This window comes from Cuculus canorus, chromosome 8, assembly GCF_017976375.1.
Source record: "Cuculus canorus isolate bCucCan1 chromosome 8, bCucCan1.pri, whole genome shotgun sequence".
Lineage (NCBI taxonomy): Eukaryota > Metazoa > Chordata > Aves > Cuculiformes > Cuculidae > Cuculus > Cuculus canorus.
The window spans coordinates 683,923-711,254 of NC_071408.1; the positions used below are offsets into that span (position 1 = coordinate 683,923).

The window sequence follows — 27,332 nt, forward strand, 5'->3', positions numbered from 1 at the left end:
CGCCCACCTTCCCTTTCCTTTGATGTAGATCCCCGTGGGCGCATTAACCAGCAGGGCCAGCTGAAAATCCCAGGTGACTCCTCACCCGTGGCTCCCTTGGCAGTAATTCACATTGGAGGGAAACACAAACTTTCGGGCGCCTGATTGCTTCGGAGGGTGCAAGCCCTTCAGTCAGAGCTTGTGAAGGCTCCTGGGCTGGTGAGGGCATGCTGGGTGCAGCTGGTGCACGTAAGGCTGGGCTCCTCTGAACCCAGTTAACCCAGTCCAAGGTCCCTCTGGGGCCAACTACGGTCCAGCCTCTGCAGAGCGTGGGCAAGGATGGGGGAGCATTGGCACGAGGAGGTTGGATCTGCTCCCCGTGGGGCTCTACCAAGGGAGCTGTGGAGCCGGCTGTGGACTGGCGGAGGCTGATGCACTGCTGTGATGCCTTCATCGGGTCTCAGCATTTGGGAAATGGCCGGCTAGTAAGTGACAGTGGCAGGGGACACTACTGGTTGCCACCATTGTAGGGGCCACGGTGGAGGCAACCAGAGCACCAATCCAGTGCCGCCAGGTCTCTGTGTGCAAGGTAAGCTTGTAATCTCCTACTTAACAAAAGACGGGAGGCAGAATTACAGGCTGCTGCCACTATCTGGGTTTTCAGCTATCGCAGGCTCATCCTGCTTTATCTGTTGCATGTGAAATATCCCATGTAAAGCTACGCAAAGCTGCAAAGCTCCCTTAATCCTTCCTAAAGCCCCCCTGCCCCTCTGTGCGAATATTATAGTAGATGACATGCTTATTAAACTCCCTCCACATAAGTTTTACTTCCAGCCTGTGGTGATAGTCTTGAAATGCCATTAAAGGTAATAATTACATCACGTTGTCCTTGATCCAGATTTGGTGTGGTAATTGTTCACACCCATTGTTTGCCATTTAAGCGATAGTAGATGCAAGTGAAGCCTTGTGGTTTGATCCCAGCTGGGAACTTACTGGGTGTGGGAGGCCTGTCCTGGTTTTTGCCACTCTTCTTTGCCGTTGTGCTAGTCCCAATCAGAGCACCATTCCCAGGCCACTCCAGAGCTTCTCCAGCTTCTCCACTAGGATGGTTTGAAAAAAGGGGAGAAGGCACGGGACTATGTGGAGGTGGGACCTGGGACACCTCTCTGGCACCTTTTTGTTCTGCTGCCTCCGAGTCTGACCCCCCAGCCGAAGGTGGTTATGTACGCTGACACAGAGGTAAACAGATGGACGTGCCATGGCCCCAGGCAACCGTGTTCGTCATCCTGTCCTCTGCCTTCAACTTCCACCACTCTGAACCTCCGGAGAGCGAGCTGCTGGCAGGCGTCTACCATCGGTCATGAGTGGGGAGTGATGAGCTGGGTTAGCATGACACTGCTGTAAATTTAAATCCTTCTTTTGCTCTCTCTGCTAGCAACCCTGTATTTTCAGGAAGAAAGAGAATGGGAAACAACTTTTTTAATGAAGTAGAGCATTTAAATTCTCTTTATATTTAGTCCTATCTGGAGCTTTTTACCCAAATGAAGCAGAAAGCATTTACAGCTGTATTTTCCATCACACCAACCAAGGAATATATTCATTTGCAGTAACATGGCACTCAATGATGTGGAAAATAAGCTCCCAAAATTGCTCTCACTATGAAACAGTCTCAATGACCAGGAAAAGCCCGTTTGGATTCCACTGACCAATCACTTTGGTTATGATAAAAATTAATTTGGTCGAGCACCTGAGCTGTGGCAAAGTAGACACTTGGCCCTGAGATAGCTCTGCTCGGGAGCCGGCTTGGGGCTGTCTCCTCTGCTGCAGCTCCCACCGCTCCTGCTCGTGGCTTTGCTTGCCTGGGAGCCCTGGCTGAGACCCCAGTGCCTCCAAGGGCTGGCTCTCGGTGGCACGAGGATGCACAGCAGTTGATGTTCTGCTCTGCATCCATCACGTGGCCACAGGAGGGGACAATGCCAGTGCCGTGGCAGGGCTGGCCCATGGTTGGTGGCCGTATCTCTGCCCACGGCCACCACGCACAGGCTTAGATGTACAGGAGTGCCCATGGAAGGCAGGCTACGCGTAGAGGAAATGTAAATGGGTTCTTCTTACCCTCTGCAGAAATGCGAGGAGGATGTGAGCAGAGCGTTAAGCAGGTACCGACCGAACGTCGGCGCGGGGGTCTGCTAATTGCTTGTGATGTCTAGTCCAACTCCATCGGCACAAGCAACAGTTGCTACTAGAAATGTAATTAATAATTAAGCACTCAACACTGGCAGGTGTCAGCAGGAATCTGTGGGGCCCGGTATCCCCTGCGTTGGCACCTCCCTCTGCCCTTCACTGCCTGGATCAATACCGGCTAGGATGCGGATTCATGCCTTGAAGAAATAACCTGCTGGTGGTATTTCCACAGCGGGGACGGTGGCTGCCTGCCGGTGGGGCTGTGGGCAGCGGGGCTGGGGCTGAGTGCTCCCTGCCTGCCTGTCAGGACTTTAGCAGTTCAGTGGCAGTTCCTAGCTCCATCAAACCCTGCCAAAGATGTTCTGTGGGTGTTTTCTGTCCTCGCTGTACAGACAGAGTGGCTTTGGGTGGAAACAGGTCAGCAGTGCTTCTGTGCAAGCATCCAAGACCATGAGCATCGCCCCTTATGAGGGTGGCTGGGCTGCGGGTGATGGAGAGAGGAGGCTCTGTTCCAGCAAACGAGAGGGTTCGCAGCCAGGCATGATGGCCGGCAGAGGAGCCATCCCAGTCCTGAGTGGCAGAGAAGAGCACTTTGATGCATTGCAATGTCTTGCTCAGATGTCCTCCCAGCTTACCGCAGCCTTGGAACTCCCCTGTATCCCCACTTGCAGGCTCAGCCAGCATCGCTTTCACACACAGCTTTGGCTGCTGCTTGTGATGATTTAGTCTTCTTCAAGCTGGCTTTTATTTTTAATTACCTTTTGCTTCTGAAGATCAGCTTTGCTGGTTGCTTTTTTCCCTGTTTTCTCTTTTAAAGTCCATCGGAGTTTAGGCTCCTTGAGAAATTGTGTCAGCTTTTAGGAAGGCGCAGAGCCTTTCACCCACGTAGCAAAGTGTTGATTTCCTACCACGGAGCTGAGTGATGGTGATTCTCTTATTAAACTGCACTTAGAGGCAGCGGCTGTGAGGCAGGGATGAAGAGCTTCTCCAGTAAGTTGAAGCTATTCATTATTAAATTATCTTCATTCACTTGAACATCTCATTTTCATTGAATTAGATGAAAAGTGCTTAAAGGCAGCTGCTGCGGCGGCTTGGAGGCTGCCAGGAGCAGTGTGCAAATGTCACTGCTGGTCTTTCCTCCCTCACCGGCTGCATCTGACCCTTTCCATGGCATAACCAGACCTCGCGGCTGGTGAAAATCTCCTGGAGGTAGATGGGGAGTTGCACCAGGTGATGGTCCAACCTTGGAGATGAGGGCTCTGAGAGGTGAGGAGGAGGCAGGTGGCACGTGGTGGGCAGCAGGGAGCTGGGCAGAAAGGACATCACAGTGCAGGCAGCAGTGAGCTGCCTTTGCCTGTGTCCGTCTGAGGCCAGAGATGGTGCATGACATGGGGTGTTTGTCACCTCTGTCACAGCAAAATGGATGCAGGATCTGCCCAGGGCTGGTCTCAGCCTAGCTGCAGGGATTCCCTCTTGGAGTTGGCTTGTCTGGGCATCTCAACACCAGCAACATTCCTGACTTTCATATGTCACCCAAGAAACAGTTTTCTCTTCCTGCCACCACCACTTCCCTGCCTTCACCCCTTTTTATTGCTCTTTCTCGGGCAGTGTGTTCTGAGCAGTCACAAGCCAGGCATTAGGGCATGGCTCGCAATTAAACATGAAGCCAGACAGACTCTGGATGCTCTTGAGAAACACCAGTGGTGGCATCAGCTCCCTGCATGCGCCTCCCTGCTCCTGCTGCCCTCTCCCGTCCTGGGCAGCAACTTGTCCCCTCTCTGGGCAGCTACCGGCTGCCTCAGGCCCAGCTTTAGTTTCAGTCCTCAGTTGTGGATGAGCTGTTGTGAGTCCTGGTGGTTATTTTTGTGGGAGGATGCCATCTGGCTGCCTGATTTCTCCGCTTTCACCTTGGCAGGAGTAGCTGGCACCCAGCCCCATCGCTCAGCACCACGCCAGGGGGCTGCTGTCTGGAATTGCCAGCCCGCAGCTCTTCAAGGGGTTTGTGCATCATGGGCTGGTTTAAAGCTGCCCTCGAGGTACAGGAGGATTTTGCCTTGAGGCAAAAGACCTTGGACACGGTGTGCTGTATCCAGGCATCACTGATTGTATGTAAGTACATCCCAGTTGTATGTAAAGCTGCATCTTTCCCTGGGACAGCTCAGAAGTAGGACACCCTGCTGCTGCTACTCAAGTCCAAATGTTCTGGGAGCAGCCTACAGCCCCACCGGCAGTGAAAATCCCTTTACTTTGCTGCCCTGGGCACTGTCAAGTCCTTCACACCTCCTCCTGCAGCTCCTCGCTTGTTCCCAGTAAAGAACCACTGGTCCCTTGGACCAGCTCCTCAACAACTGTTGCTTTTCCTTGCTAGTAAACCTCACGCAAAGAAAGCACTTTGATCAACATGCTTGGATTTCAGCCTTGATCAAGGCAGGGGGAGGGATGAGCGTGAGTACTCGAAGGCTCTTTGGGGATGGTCTAGAAAACAAAGATTATTCTCCAAGAAAAGCCTGCTTCAAAGTAAGAGGCACTGCTGTTGGAATAAGAGTAAACTAGGTGGGCAGAGGAGGAGGAAGGCTGGTTCCCAGGGCCCCAGCTGAGCTGGGTAGGTGTGGGTCCAGTGGGGTTGGAGATGCTGGCATTGCCATGGGGCTAGAGCCGCTGCTGGGTGAGGACAGAAAGCCTCAGCTGGGGAGGTACGGTGGGGAGGGGGAACAAGTGCCTCCCGCTACCCTGCATTCTGCTGCAAATCTGATTTTCTTTGCTTTTTGGCTCTCCCTCCTTCCCCAGCCCTGGGGACACAAGGTGGCAAAGTTTTCTGAGCTGGGAAGGGGCTGTATTTGCTTCCTTGGGTCACTGGTTTCCTCCTAGCTGTTAACTGGTTGGGATGGCACTGCAGGTTGGGTGTTAAGGACGTGAGCACGGCTCTGGGACAGGAGCAGAGGGGTTTCAACAGCATTCCTTCCTTGCTGGTATGACCAGCTCAGCCATAAGCTCTTTGTGCTGGTTGCATAGACACAGCTCTAGATTGGTCAGATGAGAGCTTCTGGTTGATGGTAATTAATGGCCAGGTGGAGACCTCTGGGGGCTCAAGGACCTTGTTTCCCCCACCGGTGCATGCAGGAATACTGCGTCCGCAGCTCCAGCAGGCACAGGCCCTTCTGTGAGCTGCGTTACCTGGGAGGGGAGCAAGGAGCCAGCAGATATGCAGAACTTGGAGGTCCCCATAAGCAGGAGAATGCTCTGGCCAGAAATTGCCCTCCAGCACCGACCTTCTCCGCTCCAGCAATCCTCCTTCTCTTCCTTTCCTGCTCCCCCTCCCTCTTCTCCTGTTGTTGCTTTCCTCAGGTGCACACACACACGCACTCACTCTTGCCTTTCGTTTCGGCTGCAGATGGTAGGCAGAAAAGCCAGCCAGCCAGATGTGTTTTTCATAGCTCCCAAGCCAGGCATAACTAAACATTTACATTTATTACCAATTAGAGGGGAAGCAGACTGTAGTTTTATGTACTGTATGTGTCTGGATATATTTCAGTTTGTGACCTTACTTACACCACCCCCTCCAGCAACTAAATCTCTCCTAGTTAGGGGGCAAACTCCTGGAGAGGATCCGCAGCATCCCATCCCATCCCATCCCATCCCATCCCATCCCATCCCATCCCAGCATCCATGTCATCGCCCAGTCAGGAGATGACGTGGGTGCTGCAGCCACCCCGCAGGCACCGGCTGCTTTGCCAGTGGCCGCAGAAATCCTGTGCAAGGGTTTGCTCTGGGCCGATGCTGAGCATCCCTAGGGACACCTGCCTGTCACATCCCTGGGTGCAGGGACTGCTGCCCAATCTCCAGCTGAAGCTGTGTCCATTAACCCCGTGTATGGATTTGCACACAATGCCGCTGTCAATTTATGTCTTGTGAGCGTCCGAAGCCCGTGGCTCCTGAGCTGACGTCACAGCAGCTTTTTAGCAATACTCAAGCCAACAGCAAAACAAAAACAAATCCATAAGCAGGCTTTGGGCCTCACTGAGAGCGGGATAGGGAGTGGAATTAAATGTGGTCATGGTGATGCCCCATGTATGGTCACTAAGGGACTGATGTTTTAATGAAGACTGGATCCTGTCTAGCAATGGTCCGGCTGTGAGGCGGTCACTGCGGCACTGGGCCATCGCACAGCGGCTTGCTCATCACTGCGAGGCGGCAGCTTTAACCAGAGCTGGTCTGAGCCTCAGGAGCTCAGGACAGGGTTTTTTGTGACCAGCTAGCCTTGGACAGATTGATAGAATCCCAGTTCTGCAGGAACAAGAATTCACTGGTTCACTGGGGATATGGGGTTAGTTATACTGGGACATTAGCTCTCAATTCTGCCTCAGAGCTATGGTTAAAATACTAAGGAAAAAAATCTCAGTCCCCAACCCCTTGGCAAGAGAGGAAGGGAGAAACATGATGTGAGGCCAGGGCATGTTGAACAAGAGCATTCTCTAGATGTGGTCATCCCACATCCACCCTGATACTGGGAATGTGCCCACCCAGTGCAGCTCCAGCACCAGCCCAGCAGGGATGCAGGATACTGCGTCCACTGACCCCCAGGCCCCTGCCCACGCCTCCTCCCAGCTCCCAGCAGGTACCGCAGCCATTGATTCAAGCTGCAACATCCCGATTCCTTCTTCCTGCTTTTTTCCCAGAGGCTGCCCTGTGAACCCTCTGGCAATCCCGTCTGCAGCTCACCTCTGGCTGTGCCGCCTGGATCCCTGCGCCCACCTCCGCTGTTGCTCAGGCAACAACCTCTGGGTTGGATGCGGGGTTTTATTTCCCTCCTCCCTCCAGGATGCTGCTGCTGGGGAAGCAGCCCAGGCACCAAGGGGAAGCCACTTATGATGCCTTACTGCGGTTATGTGCTGCTGCTGGGGATGCCAGAGGGATTTATTCCGCCGAGGGAGGCTTTAGAAATGCAATATTTTATTAGAAGCCTATTAAACCATGGAAGTGGTTCAATCCACCTGCCGCTTGTGCGCATCCCGCGGAGGGAGCCACCGGGGCAGGCAGTCCTGCACAAGCCCCAGCTGTCAGCCTTTGGTCCCTTCTGAAAAGGAACCAACATGATGACAGGGCTGTGTGGGGACCCTTCATCTGGTGAGGGGTGGAGAGGAGAAAGATGGGAGGTGCAGCTTCTAAGCTTCATCCATGGATTTGTCTCATCATCAAGCCAATCAGCAAGCGTGGGCGATGCTCTACCTGGAGACCTGGGTTCAAGATTTAACAATAATAATAGTTCTTTTTTTCCCCCTTCTTCTTTAACTTTGCTGGAGTGTGACAGGGTAGGAACTCTTGGCAGCTGGGATGTTAAATGTTTTTCCACATGGTCTCTTGATTATTAATGGATTTTAGCACTTGACAAAGTAGAAATTAGGAGATAAAAGCTATTAGAAACTAATTTGGGTAATCAGTGATTCTGTTCCCCCAGGAGCCTTTCTGAGAGCACTGCTCCCAACCCCACTGCTGAGGCTCAGGAGAGAAGGGAATCTCTTTTTAACTGAGTTTCGTGGGCTTTGGGGGAGCCCCTTGATTTATCGCCAGTGAGGAGATGGCCTGGATGGAGCAGGCAGGATCCCAGCCCCGCTATTCCCCCAGCAGCCTCCTGGGATTTATAGTATTTCATATCCCTGGACACTATTTGGGGTGGTTTATATGTTGTACTTTTTTACTGTTATGTTGATGGAACAACCGTAGAAACTAGTTTGGGAAAACAATGCAGGAGATAAATCCTCGGTGGTGTGGACTCTCCCGGCAATGAAATGGGCTACAGGTGGAGAAATAGGTCCTTGAGACCCTTCTCTCCGTTTGTCATCTCCCTGAGCAAATCGGGGCGAATGCCAGGAGCAAAGAAAGGGTGAGGAGCCATCACAGGGAATCATATTAAAGGAAAGGCTGGAAAGTGGTGACTGTGTAGTGGCCACTGTTGGTTTTGGGGCAGATTGGCTGCGAGGGCCTCCGTATCCTCAAACAGAACAGAGGCTGCCTGTGGGCTGGGAGAGCACTTTTAAATGTGATTTGACCGATCTCTCTCCTTCTTTCTTTCCATCCAGCTGGGCTCCGTTCCTGGCACACATAGCGGGAGCAAAAGCTCTGGCTTCCAGCTCTGTTTGTGTTTTTTTTTCCCCACAGCTCTTTGCCCTCCAGGGAGATCCCTCCAAAATCCACCGGCCGTCACAATCCTCAGAGCAGGAGCAGAGCCAAGACATCCCCTGGGGTGGTGGAGCCAGGGGTCAGGATCTGGCCCGATGAGGTAAGTCCTCCAGCCGGGCTCCTGGCCATGAGTCAGCCCTGGCCCCAGCGCGGCTGATTTACGGGGGCGGTGGTGGCACCCAGGGCAGGGCACCTCTATTTAATGGACGGGGGATCGCTGCTGGCAGCAGCAGCTTCCACCCCTGGTGTTGGGGGGGGAGAAAGCAATTTGCCATCGGCATCTGCAGTTCCCTGCGAGTTTTGCTGCTTGCAGAATGGGATGCTGTGGAGATACATTATTTGACGGCATCTGAAGAGGTCTTCAAGTTCTCCTTGAGAGCTGGAAGCAGCCGGGGGGCACTCGAGGAGGGGATCAAGGGCTGGTGGGGTTGGGTGGGTGCTGATGGGTAGGCGAGGTTATGATTTTCCATCTTTGCTTAGGGAGTAGTTGGTGGGCAGGGAAGGGGGAGCCTCCCTAAGTCCCCACTAGAGTCACCTCAGGTCCTCACTAGGTTCCTGGGGGAACACGTGAGGGTGGCTGGGACCTCTCCCACACACTGGCAGCAGTCCTTCCCTGCCTCCTCCTCACCTGCTCTTTGCAGCCTCTCCTGCCTTCTCCAGAGGCCACAGCAGGAGGCTGAGGAGGAGGAAGAAGCCAAGGTCACCATCATTTCAAGAGCCTGCTAATTGTCCTCCCATGCTCTCTGAGAAGTGGCCGTTTACTGCAGGCCCAGTAGATCCTCTCTGGAGAGGGAACCCCAGGGAGGGTGGTGTGGGAGGATGAGAGCCCTCCTTGTGTTTAAAAGAGACGGCGGAGAGATGGAACAGGGAGGAAAAATATAGCTCAGAGTCGGGAAAGTGAGAAAATAGCCCAAAACTGAGAGAAACTGAAAATGTGCTGAAGCAGCTGATGACAATCCAAACAGCAGGAGAAGGCTCCTGCCTGCCAATTAATGAGGCTCTGGTGCTAATTTACCACCTTGACTACACTTCGTAGTTTGTCAGAAGAAGGAGGCAGGGGGAATTATGAGGCTAACGAAGAAATGGTAAGGTTTCAGCTTGCCTCTGGGCTACGCAGATGTTGCTGGGCTTTGGAGAGGCAGGAGGAAGAAAGGGAAGGGGGGGGGGGGGGTGAGGGGGTTTCCTGGAGTGGAAGGGGGATGATGAGAAGGCTCTGTGGGGTTGTGTTGGCAGAGCAGCTCCAGGCCACAGCGCTACCTGCTGTGGGGATCCTGGTTTCCCAGGTTTCACATCCCAGGGTCTGCTCGGTTAGCTAGGAGAGTAAATGGTGATCCCATGCATGCCCAGGAGCATCCCTGGTACCTGTGGTGAAGCCATGTAGTAAGGAAGAAGCCAGAGCAGCCCTGTGCTGGGCTGGAGAGGTCTGCAAGCAGCTTGCTATTGCCCACATCTCCCCCCACCCCGAAACACTGTCAAACATAAACCAGAGCTGCTGGGCAGCTGCCTGGTCGTTACATGCAGCTAATGAAGCCAGAGGAGCCCTGAGCAAAATACTCAGTGCGAAGCCTCCTGCCAAGTGAAACATCTGATTTCCACTTCTTGCCTGTCTTGCAGCCCTAACCAAGAAAGCAGAGGCTGTGGGGATGAATTTAAAGCAAAATCTGCACCAGTGTGCTGTTTGCATGCAAAGAAAGTTATAACCTGCCAGAAAGGTGAGTTACTTTGAGCCCCTCCAGCCCTCCCTCCCTTCCTGGGGATGTTTTACCCCCTGTGCATCCCATGCTCTCCTCCTGAGCTGACACAGTATCATCTGTGAAGGGGGAAACTGAGGCAGACTGGAGCACAGCCGCAGGCAAGGATGCAGACATAGCCCCAGGGCCTCTCTCCATCCTGGCTCTTCAGGGCAGAACTTTCTTTGCTCTTTCAGCACGGCCTGACGCAGGGATGCTCTCGGCCATGAGACCAAAGTTAGCACCTCACGGCATGCAGGGCAGGAGGCTCAGACAGTGGAAAAAGAGTGAAAACATAGGAGGGGAAAAGAGCGTAGGTTAGAAAGCTGGAGCTGTGAGCTGTTGGGTTTGGGTGCAGCCGATCACCGGCTGTCTTGGGGCTAGGAGACGGAGGTGGGACCAACCCACACCTGGGGGCTCTGAGCAGGGATGCTGGGGGAGAGCACTGCGGATAATCCTGTCCTGCTGAAAGGGCTGGGGTGACACAGCCCAGCCTTTCCCCGGCCTCCTTGTCCCTGGCATTGCTGCTAAAGAAACATGTCTGGAGGGAACCGGAGTGTCTGCAATGAAGCGAGCAAGAATCACAGCTCCTTATTTAAGAGGCAGCTCTCTGGCTTTCATACTATGGAGAATATTGTAGAAATGAAAAGGCTTGCAAACCAGAGCCCAGGTAAGGATAACCCCAAACGTTTTACCAAACATTTTTAAAGCCTAATGGATTTGACACTGAATTCCTGGCTCGGGGTGGATCCAGCTCCTGGCAGGGGCAGTGACTCCAGCCAGCCCTGCCAGCGTCCGTGGTGTGCTTTGCAGGAGAAAGCACTGCAAGGTAATCAAATGCTGACCTCCAGTTATTAACCTCGTCTTTTTAATCACCTCCGCCGAGCTCCTTAATTGCTGAACAGGGATGGGAGGACCTGGCTGCTTTCACTTGCAGCCTGGCGGTCCTCTCCCACTGCTGCTGCTCTTCCTTCAGCTCACCCACTTACCCCCTCCCCGCCCTCGATTTGATTCTCTCCCAAAATACAGCAGTTTAACAGCAAAATTTAGGGAATTGCTCCCCTCTATTCCTCTCTCTGGTTAAAGAGGTGGCGCAGCCCCACGGCTGGGGGCCAGGGGTGTGTTCAGCATCGCTGTTGGTCATGGTTTCCCAGCCCCGGCGTTGCCTGTCGGGGTGCTTTGCTGAGAAGGTGCTGTGCTGGCTGCCGGGCTGGGAAAGCCTCGCACAGCCTCATTCCTGATGGGAAACTGCCATTTAGGCCAAGTTTGGTGCTTTTGGGCAGTCCATGATGAAATCTTTTCACGGGCTGCAGGGAGGGGAAGCTTTAAATTGGAACGGAGGAAGATTTAGACTAGACATTAGGAAGAAGTTCTTCCCGATGAGGGTGGGGAGGCCCTGGCCCAGGTTACCCAGAGAGGTCATGGCTGCCCCATCCCTGGAGGGGTTCCAGGCCAGGTTGGATGGGGCTTGGAGCCCCTGATCCAGTGGGAGGTGTCCCTGCCCATGGCAGGGACTGGAACTGGATGGGCTTTAAGGTCCCTTCCAACCCAAATCATTGTATTATTTGCTCCCTGCCAGCCCAGGGGCAGCTGCCAAGGATGCGGAGAGCTGACAGCTCATCCTTCCAGCAGCTTGTTTGCCCCTTTTGACTATTTTTTTTTTTTTTTTTCGCTTCAAATTTCAAGTAAAGAGTCTTCATCTGCCTCTGTCCCTGCACACAGGACCGTTGCTCTCAGGGCATCGCCTGCCTCTGGAGCCAGCACCAAGGTGGGGAAGCCCAGCGTCAGTCCCTCACTGGGTGGAAGCGGCTGCTCGAGATGCTGCCAGACATCCACACAGCTCTTGCATTCTTGTTTGGGTGCCTTTAGGATGCGTGACTGGTTAAGGGTGCTGAAAAGCGTGGTAGGAAATGCTCTGTCTGGGGAAGACAGAGGATGGAGCTGAGGAACGTTATAAGCCCATGTGATGATGGGGAGAAGCGATGTGATGGCCCAGAAGGATGTGTAGCAGAAGCTGAAACGGTCTTCCTAGCTGAGAAGCCTCTCAGCAGCTGTGCCTGCTCAGGAGCTGGCAGCACTGCCGGCCCTCCCGCCTACACCCTCCTCATCCCTGGGCAGACTGACGGCTTCCCCGGGGAGCTGAGATGATGGCTTTGACTTCTCGTTTCCTCCTGGTGTGTTTAATTGCCTGGGTTTTTGGTTTTTTTTTCCTTTAGGTCTGGTAGACACGGGAGGAGATGCAGGCAAAGGAAGACGGATGCATGGAGGAGAGAAGTCCAGGTGACAGATTGAGGGATGGTACAACCACAATAGCCATCCTGATGGATTGATAGATTAGACAGGGAATATAAATAGCAAGCATTGTTTCTCTACCCCCATTTTATTTTCCTCTCACTTATCTCTTTATCTCTCCCCATGTTATTCCCGCTCATCTCTTTATCTGTCCAGCCCAAGGATGGAGGAGAGGGGGGAACAAGCAGGCGACAGATGCAGGATAGATGAGTTTGGGTTACCACAGCTTTTGCAGCATCCAAGCATGCAAGTTTTGCCAGCCAGAGAGGATTAGGAAGCAAACTCGGCTCCACACGCCAATACCCTTTTTTTCACCTGTCTCCTTTTCCCTGCACCGTGCCCATACTCCCGCTTTGAGGGTGCTGCAGGTTGGAGCATCGGCTCCTTCCTCTCTTTAGCTTCTCCTTGGCCAAGAAATTGGGGCAGCCACCAAGGTGGTGAGCTCTGCTTGTCTCGATACCCGGTGCTTCCACCCGACAGCCGGGCAGCGCTGCTGCTTGATATTCCAGTCAGGCACCGAGCGCAGCAGCAGCACCAGGGAAGGAGGGAGGGGAACGAGGCTCTGCCCCCACCGCCTGGCTCTTTGCCCCAGCTCACTGGGCTGAGCTTAGCGGGTGCTGGAGATGTCACCGGTGCCTGGCAGTGGGGCTGCCGGAGGGGCTGGTCTCGGGGAAACCCACTGTCCTTTAATATCTGTGCTGGGTGTAGCAGAGGGACCTGTCTGGGATGGATTGCAGCTGCGTTGGGGACCATATCTAAGGTGGTGATTAATGGGAAGGCTTTGAGGTGGTCAGCCACAAGTGTGGAACAACCTGTGTGTATAGACCAAGCAGTGGAGCTAGGACATGGAGACGATGGTCGTACCTGTCTGTACAATTGTAACTGGAAGGTTGGCTGGGGACAGATATGCCCTGTCCCTTCCATAGCAGAGTGGCCCCCACTCCCAAGGGCCACAAGTGACAATCTCAAAGAGGTGGCATGGGCCACAGCAAGCAACCAACCAAGCTGCAGCACTGCTCACCCTGGAGCGTGGTAGATGTTTATGTGAGACCAGGGTCAGGTTGGACAGGAGATGTTGCTGATGCACGTGGGTCCTTCCCACCAGCGTGAGGAGCATCTGCTCCAGGCACCTCATTGGAAGCAAAGGCAAGAGCTAGGGGAGCAGGCAGGAGCTGCTCCAGGTGTGGGGAGGGTCCTTCCCCACCTCTAGGCACGTCTTAATGAGCCATACATCCAAGTTAATGAAGATGTGGACAGGAGACAGACAGCCAGCCCATGCGGTGGCATCTCCCCTCCTGGGGAGGCTCAGTTAAAATCCAGAGGGCAGGATGGTGTGGAGACAGAGGAAGGGACATGGTGGCCAGGCATGCGCAGGAGCATCCTTGCCCTCCCCTGCTGCCACACAGCGAGGGAAAAGCCGGGGCCAGAGATGACAGTAATGTTCTTTTTTTTTTTTTCCTCTCAGTTGTTTTTGGGTGCTCTTTTGCTCAAAAAAGGCATTTTTAAAAAAATATATTAAACAGATACATTTTACTAAGATGTCTCTTGGCTGGAGCCACCAACAAGAAATGACCTTCCCCAAATAAATAGGCTTAAAAAAAACCCTCTCAAACAAAACAAATAAATAAGTACATAAATAAAACATTTTTTTTCCTTTTTCTTTTGTTTAAGGTTTCTTTTTCTTTTCTTTTTTTGTAAGGAATTGTGGCCCAGAGGTCTCCGTCGGTGTCCATGACAGCAACATCCACGGGGCAGGTACCAGGTCCTTGCCCATGCAAGGGGCGATGATGCTTTGGAACCACAGTGGGCACCAGATGCTCGCAGAGAGGCCCCAGGGGAGATCTGCTGCGTCGCAGAGGCTTATGGCAGAGTTGCTCTCCCCACTGTGCGAGGGCTCGGCCCCAGGAAAGGTTGTGGGAGATGCAAAAGAGAAGGCGCCAGTAGAAACCGCTCTTAAAAAGACTACAAAAGTTGAGGCGCCGGGGAGACAGACGCTGGAGGAACCTCATGGTGGGGCCAGCAGCTGCCTCTGGCGGAGCCACATCCCTCGGCACATCCCGCCACCCACCAGTGCTCGAGCAAAAGCCATGACACAGGGCGGCCACGGTGGCATCATCCCTGCACCCACAGCCAGTCTGCACTGCATGAACCATCCCTCCTCCATGGTCCCACTGCTGTCCTGTGTCCGCCCGAGCCCTGCGCCTCTTTGGCCAGTCGTTGGGTGTACCATGGAAGCACGCGGTTGGCACTAAGGTAAGGCCTTGATTTAGAGTGGTTATTTTATCTCTTTCCGCAGGGAGTCCTTTCTCCCGACCCCCTTGCTCTGAGATCTGAGCAGCCCCAGCCGTTAGCTGCACAGCTTGCCCGTCTCCTGCTCTACTGTGTTGGGCAGCCTGGCGTTGAAGGCTCTCAAGGAGGACTGGATCCTCGCCACCTCGTTGTTGGCCAGCTTGAGCCTGTGGCGGAGCAAACAAGTGAAGAGGTCAAGGCGGGTTTTGCCAGGGGGTGACAGCCTGTTCACCCGGTCCCTAATCTCCAACAGCTGGAGCATGGCCGAGTCCTGGGAGCCCTGGGTGTAGGGATAGTCCAACTGAAGGATCAGGTCACGAATAGAGTCCGGTTCAAAGGGTAGGCTGTAGCCAAAGACTTGCAAGCTGTTGATTTTCATGTACCCCAGGTTCTTGGAGGGATCTGCCATCTCCAAGGGTTCATAGTAGATAGTCTCGTTGGAGCTGTCATCCAGAGATTTGATGCGGCTCCGCAAGTAGACGTGGACTGTTTCAAAGAAGGTCTTAAACTTGTTGCCCAGGGTGAGTGTCCAGTTTTGGCACTGGGCAGAGGCATCTACGTTAGTCCTTTCCCAGTCTGGGAAGCTGCCCTCATTGACAGGCATGAACCAGCTCTCTGAGTGGCTTCCCCCAAAGGGGTTGACGTAGATGGCCATGACAGGCTCCAAGGTGCTGTTCTTGGTGAGACAGATCTGCAGGGAGAGGGCCAACATCACGTGAACGAGCCCAGGCTTGTACTTGTTGCTCTTCAGGGTCAAGAGCATCCGTTTCCTCCAGGAGGGGTCGAACCAGCTTCCCAGGCGCATGTCGTTGCTGATGAAGATGGAGTGGACCTCGATGCGGCTGTCCCGTTTCTGCAGGAGGTACCTGAGCTCCAAGTCCTGCAGGTCCGTCTCCAAGCCCAGGTAGTGCTCCAGCGAGTCGGCCACCTCGGGGCGGCAGAAGCCCTGGGTGAGCACGTAGCCGTGGTTGCATGTCCCGCAGCGGGTGCTGTTGTCCTCAGCGCAGCTGGCACAGGCTGACCCCTCGCCCAAGGCACACGGTATGGACCCCTGGCAGGAGGGCTGGTCAGAAGGACACGTGCAGCTGTGGCTTTCTTCCAGGAAGGTCCCAGGCACGGTGGTCTCACTGCAGTACAGGAGTGACTGCGCGCGGCTCCACCAGTAAGGGAGGGACCTGGTGGAGAAGAGATGCAGGAGGAGAGATGCTTATGTGGCATCTCCAGGGGCGTGACCAACTTCCCCTAGAGATGGAAGAGCTGCCCACCTTGCATTCGTTTTCCTGCACTGCTCATGGCCCCATTTTCCACCTCCAGGCTTGGACCCAGCCTCTCAAGGGCACATCCCAGTGTGGCACGACTGCCCCCGCCTGCCTGCTCACCCTCCAGCAAGGCAGGAGCTCCTCCAGTCCCAGCCACCAAGAGGTGGGCTGTGAGTCTGAGCCCCCCTCAGGGCTCTGAGCAGCATCCCTGGCATGGGACGGGGACGCCATGGCACCCTACCTCTCCTTCGGTAGTTTGAAGTGAGGTTGTCGGTGGCAGAGTTTGCTGAGGTTGAAGAGCCGACGGAGGAGTCGGTGCGTTTTCCTGGAAAGCAGCTTCAGGCTGGTGCCCAGCTGCTGGTAGCGATGCTGGACGTCCAGGTCCATGGCCCAGAAGTGGGAGATGGCTGTCTTGTTCAGGAAACGATCTCCAGGGAGCCGCTTCACCAGGGCCTGAAACTCCTCTGCAGGGGAGAGGAGGGTAAGCAGTGAAGGAAGGGCTTGAGTCAGCCTTCCTCCAGCCAGGCTTTCAGGTCTTCATGATGAGATGCATGACCTGGATCCTGCCCTGGAGCCCCACCACCCAGCCCGGGCTGCTCCCAAAGGAGGGGGCTGCTCGGTGGGGTCTCCCCAGCCTCACCTGACTCCTCGAACTGGCTGTGGTGGCTCTCCCAGGCTCGCTGGAGCTGGGCCAGGCTGTTCTCCAGCGCCTGGACGTCGGGCTCGGGGCAGTTGCAGCGGGGGAACGCGGGCTGGCACTGGCAGCGGCACTCGTTCCAGCGGCACACCAGCTCCCCGGCCGAGCTGCAGGCGATGTAGCTGAGGGCAGCTGCCACGAACCGCTCGCGTAGGTAGGAAGGGAGCACTGTCTGCAGCCCTGCAGGCAGGAGGAGCCCCTCAAAAACATCACCTGGGCAAGGAGGGAGAAAGCCTTCTCCCTCCCGGGGCTCCCACACTTGCATGATTTTCATATCAATTTTCTGTGGAGCCGCTTGTCTGGGCTCTGCATCGATCTCAGCTGCTCTTGGCAGACGAGCTACAACCTCATCCTGCGCAGCTTTGATTATTTTCATCCCTCCTCCTCCCCAGCCCTTAAATTAAAAGCGGCATCTCGAGCCAGCATCCTCCCCTGTGGCCCCGTGCGTGCCCGCCAGCATCCCACGGTGGCATTCCTCCGTCACCACGTCCCCACCAGCCCAGTCCTACCTCGGAGCTGCACTTTGTTCTCGGGGCTCTGCACCAGGACCGAGCTCACTGAGTCCAAGTTGTCATAGTTGCTGCAGCCGAGCGGCCCCGTCCGTGTTTCAGTCACCTAAGCGGGGGACCCGCAGGCGGTCAGAGTTGCTGGAGGGGACTCGGGGCGAGTGTCACCCTACCAAAAGTGCCGTAAATAACCCCTGGCCAGGCTTGCCATGTGCCTGCTCCCCCAGCAAGGCAATGCTTGGAGAAGAGAACTAATTGCCTGCTAATTGGCTTGTTGACAGGCAGCAGCCCTGCCTGCAGCCCACTGAAAAATGTGCCTTATTAGCGTGCCCAATTTCCCATAAATAATGTGGACGTGCTAACTTTGCTTACTCTCCCCCTGTCTGCCCTCCCCAGATGTGATGCTGCTCTTGGGTCTCAACCAGCTTTGAGGAGCTGCTGGCCAGACCCAGGGCCCCCGCTCTGCCTTTCTGCCCCCTCCCTCGCCCCCTCGCCTACCTTGATGGCAGCCGTGGCAATCTGGATGTGGTGGAGGCGGCGCAGCGTGCTCTCCCGGTCAATGAAATAGGAGGCTGCCAGCTGGTGCAGGGTCTCCAGTGAGACCCCCGAGCTGTTCCCAGCCCCTCCAGCAGGCTCTGCCCTCCGGCTCAGCTTGCGCTTGTCCACAAAAATGGTCAGGGATTCCTCTCCTAAGGGGACAAGCGATGCTTTTAGGGGGCTGCTGGGCTCCCACTCTTCCCCTTCTTGGCCACGTTCCTCTTGTGGTGTTTGTTTCCCACCTTCCCTTCTTTGCATGCTGGGAAGCGCAAGGGAGGTGAACAAGGAGGGAGCGGGGAGCGAGCACGCACCAGCACTCACCTCCCAGCGTGGCAGCGAGCAAGAAGTGGGTCCCATACTTTTTGATGAGGCTGTCGGTGATCTGCTGGGGGCTGGGCCGGCGTCCCAGCAGTCGGATGTTGCGGATGAATTCAGGGGCCAGGGGAAGCGGCAGGTTGAAGAAGTCTTTCCTCTCCAAGGCCAAATTATTCACCTTCCAGCGAGCAAACTCTCTGTGAGAGGAAAGCAGCAATGGGGAGAGGGTTTGAAGTTGGTCCAGCCATGCCACATGCGTGATGTCTCTAGCGTCCTCCACCTTGAGGCAGGGGATCAGTAGGTAGAAAAACTCCCATTGAGGAGACCATCCTGACCTCCCCATCACTATGGCAAAGCTGAAAGACCTGCTGGATGTGTTTTCCAGCTGTAGATCCATCCGGGCTGAAAGCATCGTCCCTCCGTAAGCCATCGATGGAGGTAACGAGCTACAAGCAGCGGAGATGCCTGATGCTGATTAATCACGCACCTCCAGCAGGCATTAATCACAGCCCAGGACAGGGCCAGAAGCTCTTCCAGCCCACTGGGCTGGATGGGCTTCATCCATCCCCATCCTTACAGATTAGGTGAATATTTGACATCTGGGTGTTTCATGGTTTTAAGTATTGGCAGCGCTTTGTAGGAAGTTGGAGGCGTTGGGATGTGGTGGGGTTGGCGGTGGATCCCCTCATGACCTGAATGTGTTCTCTTGTTGCCCCCCTGGCATCACCCAGCACGGGGCGGGGGGACCACCAGCCTGCTGCCACCTCAAAATACCAATGGCCCCGTAAACAACCAGTGGCCGATTTCAGGCTAATCCGCAGCATTTTGCTCTAATTAAAACCAGGCGGTGGCTTTCAGACAGTTTAATTAGAGCTGGTGGGGGAAAGGAAGGGGAGGGAGGGGGGTGGATGCGTGCAAAGCAGCTGAGCAGCTCAGCAGATGCCAGGCTGCTTTTCATCATGAGTTTTGGGCTCAGAAAGTGGGATGCTGGGGCCAGGACTGGAGCTGGGGGTGAGGGAGATGCTGCGTCTCCCCTTGCACGTGTGCTCCGTGAGTGCTGGAAGCCCTGTGCTGGGGAACCCCATCTCACCCCACAGGCAAAGCGAGCCCTGAAGCCTGCCAGCGGGCTCTCTGCCTTGGAGGGGGTGCGAGCTCCCTGTCTCACCAGCAGCATCCCCAGAGGATGTGGGTCCCTCAGCACCGCAGCATCAGCGTGTAGGAAAGGGGTGGGGGGCAGAGAAGCTCTCTGGGGGTGCTGGACTGCAGGATGAGGCACCCGTGTCTCCTGAGAAGCAGCAGCCGTGTTTGCTTCACTGCTGGAAACCCCCAGGGCTCGGCACCAGCAAGGAGAGGAATGGAAAGGGCTCGTTAACAGGAGGTGACAGCCTCAATTAGCATTGGGAGGTGGTGGACTGGGTTTCCCACACTGGCTGTTAGGGTTGGCCCTTTGCTGGGGCCAGCAGACTCCACCACTGCAGACCCTGGTTCCCACCAGCAAGAAACCCACCCCGACGTGGGCCACCGTGCGTGTAGCACCCAGTCCATGGGGTGGCAGCACCAGGGACCTCCTGGGGGATTGCTCCCAGCTTGGGTCAAACCCCGCCTGGGGCCAATCCTGACCGTGCCGTGAGTGTGCCGGAGGGCTGGCAGTAAAATGCCCTGGGAAAGCAGCATCTCACGTACATCCACCCACCGTGACTTCCAAGGGGCAGCCTCCTCCCACACGCAGGTCCATCTGCCCTGCGCCGTGCCCCCGCAGCCCTCCCCACCCCACAGCTCCCTCCTGGGGTGCTCTCCGAAGGGCTGGCCCCGGCCGCTGCCTCTCACCTGTAGATCCTGTACCTGGTGGTGAAACCCTGCCGATAGCGCTCCATGAAATCCACGTACTCCTGGGCTCGGTAGAAGGGTCCCCGGTCGGTGAGGAGCCAGTCGAGGGGCGCCCGGCCAGAGGAAGAGGAGGATGAGGAGGAGGAGGAAGGGGTCGCGGGGGCAGCATGCTGCTGGGGCACCGTGCCACTTGCCCCGCCAGCCACCCCCAAGCAGCAACACGCGCTCAGGGCCAGCAGGGCCAGCGGCCACGGGAGCATCGGCGGGGACTCGTCAGTGCGCGGGAGGTCCTGCTGCCCCATCCTGCTGCCGCTCAGCTGGCTTCTTCATTCTCTCACCCCGTGGTGATCCTCCGGGACAGCCCCGTCCTGCAACGGCACCGCACAAAGCGGAGAGCCCGTGAGAACAGCGGCACAACGTGAACTACATAAACCAGGTACAACCACAAGGGAAGGGAGGGTCTGCTTCGGGGAGGCTCCTGGGATGGGGAGAGCCATGCGTTGGGCACAGACCAGTTGTGTCGCAGGAAGTAGGAGTTTATGGGGTTTGGGTTACTGGTTGTGGAGAAGATAAAACAAAATCCTGACTAGTTGGAAACCTTTCTGGATGTTTCTTTAGGTTTTTCTTGCTTGATGCTTCTTTTCTTGCTACGGGGTACCCATGTGGTGGGGACAGTGGGCTGTCTCTGCACCCTGCTCTTTGGGGAAGCCCATCATGAGCACATGCAGCTTGTTTTAGGGGCGCTAAAAAAGTTATAAGTATAGGGAACTGGTAAAAATGAGCCTGCTCTAGGGATGGGTTGAGCTGCATGCGGTTGGTGTTAGACTTCCCTTTGCGTCCTGCTGGTGGCTGACATGATGGATGGATGGACGATGGGTGGATGATGGATGAATGGATGCCCACCCAAGGCTGGCTGGGCTGATCACAGTGGTGTTTTGAACTCAATCAGCATTTAGCTCAAGACATGCCTGTCCAGTCTCAGCTCAGTGCAGCGCTGTCTGTTGGGAGCACAGAGGGAGCTTTGCTCGGAGCAGTGGAGCCAGAGCCTGAATTTGCAAGTAAAGGTGGAGAACAGGGAGCTGCAAGGTCTGGCAGAGCCAGAGTGAGGAGAGGTGTCCTGCGTTTGTCTAAAATAGGGACACCATCACTGCAGTGCTATCAGGGAGGTGGGTTTACCCCCCAGGCGGTGGGGAGGGTGGCTGGTGGGTGAAGGGAGCCCGAACCCTCACCCCAGCCGGGTGCGCTCCGTTCAGGGCTCTGCCAGATGAATCATCGTGCTTTAACATGTATTATTATTTTTTTAACTTTTTTTTTTCTCTCTCCTTCTCTTCTATTTTTAAACCCCTAAGGGTGCGCTTCGATTACTCTTTCTCAGCTTCTCGCTCAGACCTCGAGGTCGGGGCCCTGTTAATTTTAAACAGAAGCTGTGATTTTCGCATCACCAGCTCGGCGGGGCCGGGGCAGCAGGGTGGGCAGGAGCAGCAGGCAGGGTTTTTCTGTACCCCCTGCACGCTGTCTTTCCACGCATCACCCTGGTTTCTCCCAGCCTTGCCAGCAGCTGCGTAGCGCCCTGGTTGTTGCCTCCACCTCTCGGCACGTGGATTCCCCTTGGGCAAATCCTGGTGTGAACCAATGCCTGAATCCATATCGGGAAGGGCAGAGGGGTGGGAATTGGCAGCATCATGCCGGTTTCCTCGCTTCGCACCTCAAGGGCTGGAGGAAGGCTCCCACCCCAAAATGTGGCAGGACCCGATGCCTGTTCATGGAGCTGCTGGTGCGCTGCCACGTCTGGGGGATGGCTGAGCAGCCGAAGCATCTCAGCTGCTCTGAAATCCTCCCTCCTGCTTCCCTGCCTGCAACCAAAGCTGGGCCGGGGGGAGCAGGCAGCCAGGATGCCGTGGCTGTCCAAAGCAGGCAAGCATCTTGCTCTTCTCCCAAAGAATGACTGCAGATGAAACTAATATTGAGGTGGCCGAAGGGGCACTCAAGGCTCAGGATGAAGCCCTCCCCGCCTCCCGCTGCCCTGCAGCCTGTGGGTCCTGTGGCTGTGATGTATGGGGTGACCCGGGACAAGCTGTTGTGCCATGGTGGGAGCCGGGGTCTGGCAGCAAACCCTATGGACAATTTAGATGTTGACCATGGGTTAAACCCCTCTGTGACAGAGAGGAAAACTCCTGAAGCAAGAACGCTCCTTTGAGCAGCATCTTTTGAAACCTTGCTTATGGAGATGCTCTGCTTGTAGCATTAAATATGGCTGTGCCAGCAAAACCCCTTGCTGAAATGGAGCGTGCGCTGGGTATCCTGCCTGTTGCAGCTCGCGTGGGAGCAGCACAGCTTGGCCTCTGTCATCACCTGTGGCTCTTAGGTGGCTCCTGACCCCCTTTGCTCTCCCTCTGCCTGTACAGCCAAGGGGATGGTTTTCCACACGCCCTGTGTGAGACTGACCTTGTCCATCTCCACCACATGCTGGTGTGGACAGTCACTCTGCTGCCTTCCCTGGTGTAAATCAGGAGGACACGGAAGCTCCCTTCCTTTGATTTGAAAGCATGGAAGGGATTTTTTTTAAGGGAGGAATCAGGCAGAACACTGTTACTTCCAGCAAACCATCCTGGGTGCTGTCAGCGTTCCACCGCCACCGCACAGGGTACCTCCACGTGCCTTCCCCGAGAGGGTCTCCTTGTGGACCCTTCACCTCCAAAGCCCCTCTCCCACCTCCCCGCCTGCATCTCAAGGCACCAAACCTCTTCTGGGTCACCATTGTGGGGACAGATACTGGACAGATATTAGGGATGGAGCCACCCTGGGCCACCTCTTCCCTTGGGCTGCTGCCCCCAGACCTAGAAACCATTTCAGCCCGCTCTGCCACCGTCCCCAGAGAGCTCCTTCTGAGAGTCAAGGCTGAGCATGGGATGTTTCCTTGTGGCCATCTCATGTTTTACTGCAGAGCAGCAAAAATAGTCAGAATCTGTTCTTTCCAGCGCTTGGCTGATGCAAATCCAGTAAAGGTCCTCTCCTGGTGTACAGAGTCTCTTAAAGCATCAAACTTTCCAGCCTTGCTAAACGAGCTCTTATTTCCACCTGCCTCTATTTACATCGCATGTGCTGGCACCTCTGAGCCAGGCTCTTGCCTGGGGACGGGCGCTGACGCACGCGAGCATCCTTGCCGACAGAAACTCGAAGCCCCAAGCCGGGCAGAGTGAGCGAGCCGTCACGGGCAGGAGAGCACGAGGGCTGCGCTGAGTTACGCACCGAGTTTATCCCCGAGGAGCAGCCTTCCTGCACCATCGTTAGCTGGGCTAGTTTATTTCCCCTGTGGATTGGGGGTTATAGAAAATAAGGATATGCAGAAATTGCTCCAGCTCCATACAGTCCTCGGTCCACACAGCTGCATGTTGGGGAGCTCTGGCTTTGCTGGGGGGCTGCTGCTGTCGCTCCACAAGGCTGGGGCAAAGCTTTTTGGGGTGCACCTCCATCTGCTCACCCCAGCATGCTCCTGGGGTGCTGGGGAGGGCAAAGCTCTCTGGAAACCAGTAACCCGCTTGACCTTACTACTAGAGCTGGAAATAACTTTCTAATCACTTCTCCTTGATCCAAAAGAATGAAGATTTGATGAGAAGCATCTGACTACTCATTTTTATTTTGATTTAGGGTGTTGCATCACACAAGCTGGAAGACTTCCAGCTTGTTAATTTTCTTTTTTCCTTCCCCCTTCTATAAAAACCTTAAAGCAAAGGAAGAAGAATGCCAATGCAAATATTCTTGGCAAACTTTCCCAGGATCACAACCTTCTTCCTGGCCAAGTCTTCCTGATCTTGTTGCAGCCCTCTGTGTCCCTGTTGCCTGCAGCAGAATGCCCCGGTGTCCCTCCAGTCACAGCCAATGCACAGCCCAGATCGTCACTCATCATGAGCTGCATCTTAAAAATAGCTTCTTGCAATTTCAAGAGGTGCCCTCCCACCCTTGAGATGGCAGCCGGGTTGCTTCTGCGGTGGATATCTTCATCCATCCTTGCAGATGGGGGCTGCCAAAGATGGTCAGAGGGCTGGAGCACCTCTGCTCTGAGGACAGGGTGGGAGTTGGGGTTGTTCACACTGAAGAAGAGAGGGCTACAAGGAGATCTTAGAGCAGCCTCCAGTGCTTGAAAAGGGCTGCAGGAAAGCTGGGGAGGGACTTTTTACAAGGGCATGGAGTGATAGGACAGGGGGAATGGCTTTAAATCAGAAGGGGGAAGATACAGGAAGAAATTAGGAAGAATTTCTTCACTATGAGGTTGCAGAGGCCCTGGCCCAGGTTGCCCAGAGAAGTCGTGGCTGCCCCATCCCTGGAGGTGTTCAAGGCCAGGTTGGATGGGGCTTGGAGCAGCCTGGTCCCATAGGAGGTGTCGCTGCCCATGGCAAGGGGTTGGAACTGGACAATCTTTAATGTCCCTTCTAGCCCAAACCATTCTATAATTCAAAATGGCTCAAGAGACTGTGGAGGATGGTGTGAGGTGTGGACGGGGGATGCTCGAGTGCCTGGCGAGCTGCTTGGTTGAACTGCAAAAGCCATTCTCTACTGCCCTTGGAGACGATGGCAACAGCAGCAACATCCTGCAGAGTTATGCTCAGGTCCTGCTTGCTACCATGCCGACGGCATATCCGGAGCATCACACTCCACCACTAATCAGGCCAAGTTCGATAATTAAGATGTTAGCTAATTGTCAGGGACATTAACATTGATTTCTGCCCTTTCATGCTGCAGGAGTGGATCTAGAGATACATAAACCGCAAAGCGTGTGCAGGAGAGAAGCTGTGGTGGTATTTGCTGGGTGCTGTGGGGAAGCACAGGGCTCTGGACAAACTCTAGCACTGCTCCCATAAATACTGAGCTGAAACCTGGAGAAAAAGCAGCACTTGATGCCCGATACCCATTTGTAGGAGAGCTGTGGGACATGCCCAGACACAGAAGGCTGTCCTTGGGGCACAGCAGGAGCACAGGTGCTTCCGTGCAGGAGCAAGAAGTGATGGGGATGGATCTTGCGCTCCCTGTGGATGTCTTTTAGTGGGAATGAATGTTAAACTTCGCGACTGAGTCACCTTCTCATTAAACGTGGAAAAGCTTTATCAAATTAAGGCCACTTAAAAGAGTCTGGGCAGAGGCTAAGTGCAGTTGAGTTTCTGAAGTGGATTGACTCAGCTGAGCCGTGCTTGTGTGAATTCACGCAGGCACTGGGGGCATCTCTTGCTCTGCCACTTGCCCCCCCCTTCCCTCCTGGGACATAAAATCCCAAAGGGCACAATCCCACAGGATGCTCAGCCCCTTGCTCCGGAGCCACCAGCCTCGCTTGGGGCGTGAAGGGCCCCAGCTCCGTTGCTGACTCCTCTGCCCCCCTGCTCTGTGGTGGTTTGCACGGAGGAGCTCTCGGCTCAGTGCATCGTGCCGCCGGACTCGCATCCGTACGCTTCCAAGGAAGCACCAGGGCCTCATCGATCTGCTGGGGTAATTAAGAGCGCGAGCCAGGCACCGCCGGAGCGACAGCAGCACAGTAATCGCTGGCAAAGTGGGCACGGCGGGGTGCTGTCAGCCGCCTGGCACCAGCCAGGGCTCTGGGCAGCAAGAACGAGGACAGCCACCTCGGAGCCTTCCAGCCCTGCCCGAGCAGCAGCGTGAAAGGCAATGGCAGTGCCTGCAAACACATTCTCACAAGGCTCCTGCAAACCCCTCCATAGCCCATTCAGTCGCTATTGCCAAGTGACTGCAAGTCGCTGCCTTCCCCTCCAGCTCACAAAACTGGTTTAAAAACCTGCAAGACTTGATGAATTGGGTTCCTTTTATTAGCTTTTCTTCACATCCTTAAAAGCAAGACACTTGAAGATGAGAGTAAAGGAAAATAGCAGAAAATCCCAGGACTCGGGAAGCTAAGGATTTGCATAAGACATCAAATGTGATGAAGCCTGGGTTGCCATCAGGGGAGACAGCAGCTGTGTGCTCTGTGTCGCACCAGTGCCATGTGTTCTGCCCTCTGGCTTTGCTCACCCGAGACCTTCACACCCACAGGCAGAAAGCCTCTTATAAGAGCAATGTGCAAAATACATCTCTCCCCAGCGCGGCGGTGGCAGCAGGAGTGCCGGCTTCCCCTTCTCCCCGAGATCTCAGCCTCAAGCAGCCCTGCAGGGGGTGTCTGGGGACAAAGGTGAGGAGCATCCCTGCACCTGAGAGCCCAAGGCAAGGAGCACCCCTGCCTGCCAGAGCCCAAGGCGAGGAGCACCCCTGCACCCAAGAGCCCAAGGCGAGGAGCACCCCTGCACCTGAGAGCCCAAGGCGAGGAGCACCCCTGCACCCGAGAGCCAAAGGCGAGGAGCACCCCTGCACCCGAGAGCCAAAGGCGAGGAGCACCCCTGCACCAGAGAGCCCAAGGCGAGGAGCACCCCTGCACCCGAGACCCCAAGGTGAGCTTCCCTTCAGCTCTCTCCCTGGAGACGATGGCTCCTTCTGCCCCAAGGGACCCCGCAGCTGAGTAGGGGCCTCGTGCCAGAGCTGGAGGCAGTGCAGGGTGGGGATTGCTCCGTACCATCTCGCCTTCGCACGGGTCACACGCGTCACGGGTGGGCAGCGATGCACGGCGGCAGCTCAGTGTTAGCTGCGCAAGGTAGATAAGTTGGGGAGGTTTGGGGGGTGTTGAGCAGAGAAGCAGGAGGGACTCGGGGTATGAGAGCGGGGCTGCCCCTTCCCCGTGCCCCGGGTCTCGAATCTGTCCCTGAACCCCCACGAAAGCCGGCTTCGCTCGGGGAGAAAAAGTGCTCCTTCTAACATCCCGGGATGCGTATGGACCTCCTGGCTGCCGACTAGAGAGGGGACACTGACACCTGCCGGCGGGTCCCACCCGGCCCCGGGGGCGCAGCGGGGACAGCGCGGAGCCCGCAGCCCCCGCCGGGGGGTCCCCGAGGGACAGGACGGGGCGGGGGGGCGTCCCGGGGCTGATGCTCTCAGGCTCCGTGATCCGGTGTTCCGCCTGCTCGAGGAGGGGTCGGGGGCTCGCAGGCGGCCACCCCGCTGCGCCCGGGCTGCTGCTGCCCTTCGGGGGCAGCAAACCCCTTCTGCCGGGTCCCCGCGGCTCCCGGGACATCGCTCCTGTTGATATGCCCGTGCTCGGCAGCGAGGGATGCGTTCGAGCATCTCGGGAGCATCTCCCCGCGGCAGCGGCGCACCCCACGCGAGCACCAGCAGAGTTCCTGCCTCCCGGGCGCCCCCGCACCGGGCCGAGCTCCCCGCCGTCCGTCCCCCCGCACCGCGCCGGGCTCCCCGCCGTCCGTCCCCCCCGCACCGCGCCGGGCTCCCCGCCGTCCGTCCCCCCCGCACCGCGCCGGGCTCCCCGCCGTCGGTCCGTCCCCGCACCGCACCGGGACGGGCGAGGGGGCAGCTCGGCGAAGGTCACGGCGCCCGGGCCGCCCCCACCCCGCACACTCACCGCCGCCTCCGGGCTCAGCGGCCCCTCCGCCGCCCCACGGCCGGGCGGGCACCATCCAGCACCCGCCGGGTCTCGCCGCGCTCCGCGGGCTCCGCC

General features: G+C 56.0%; 2 protein-coding genes across 3 annotated transcripts; one reads left to right on the forward strand and one right to left on the reverse strand.

Annotated features, from left to right (window-relative positions):
- The first annotated feature begins 519 nt into the window (after positions 1 to 519).
- LOC128852915 (uncharacterized) lies at positions 520 to 14,611 on the forward strand. Its single transcript, XM_054073297.1, has 5 exons — positions 520 to 568; positions 8,317 to 8,437; positions 9,952 to 10,049; positions 12,284 to 12,347; positions 14,059 to 14,611. Exons 2-5 carry the CDS (start codon positions 8,433 to 8,435, stop codon positions 14,609 to 14,611), a joined length of 720 nt encoding a protein of 239 aa, XP_053929272.1. The 5' UTR covers positions 520 to 568; positions 8,317 to 8,432.
- On the reverse strand, positions 13,918 to 27,332 carry BRINP2 (BMP/retinoic acid inducible neural specific 2). Of its 2 annotated transcripts, none has more exons than XM_054073295.1 (8): positions 27,237 to 27,332; positions 19,790 to 20,157; positions 17,969 to 18,159; positions 17,609 to 17,799; positions 17,114 to 17,219; positions 16,548 to 16,784; positions 16,149 to 16,371; positions 13,918 to 15,823 (listed from the first exon to the last, which is right to left on the reverse strand). In XM_054073295.1, exons 2-8 carry the CDS (start codon positions 20,089 to 20,091, stop codon positions 14,707 to 14,709), a joined length of 2,367 nt encoding a protein of 788 aa, XP_053929270.1. In that variant the 5' UTR covers positions 20,092 to 20,157; positions 27,237 to 27,332; the 3' UTR covers positions 13,918 to 14,706. The 2 variants fall into 2 exon arrangements, with proteins under 2 accessions (XP_053929270.1, XP_053929271.1); XM_054073296.1 differs by having other exon boundaries at positions 14,697 to 15,823; positions 19,805 to 20,157.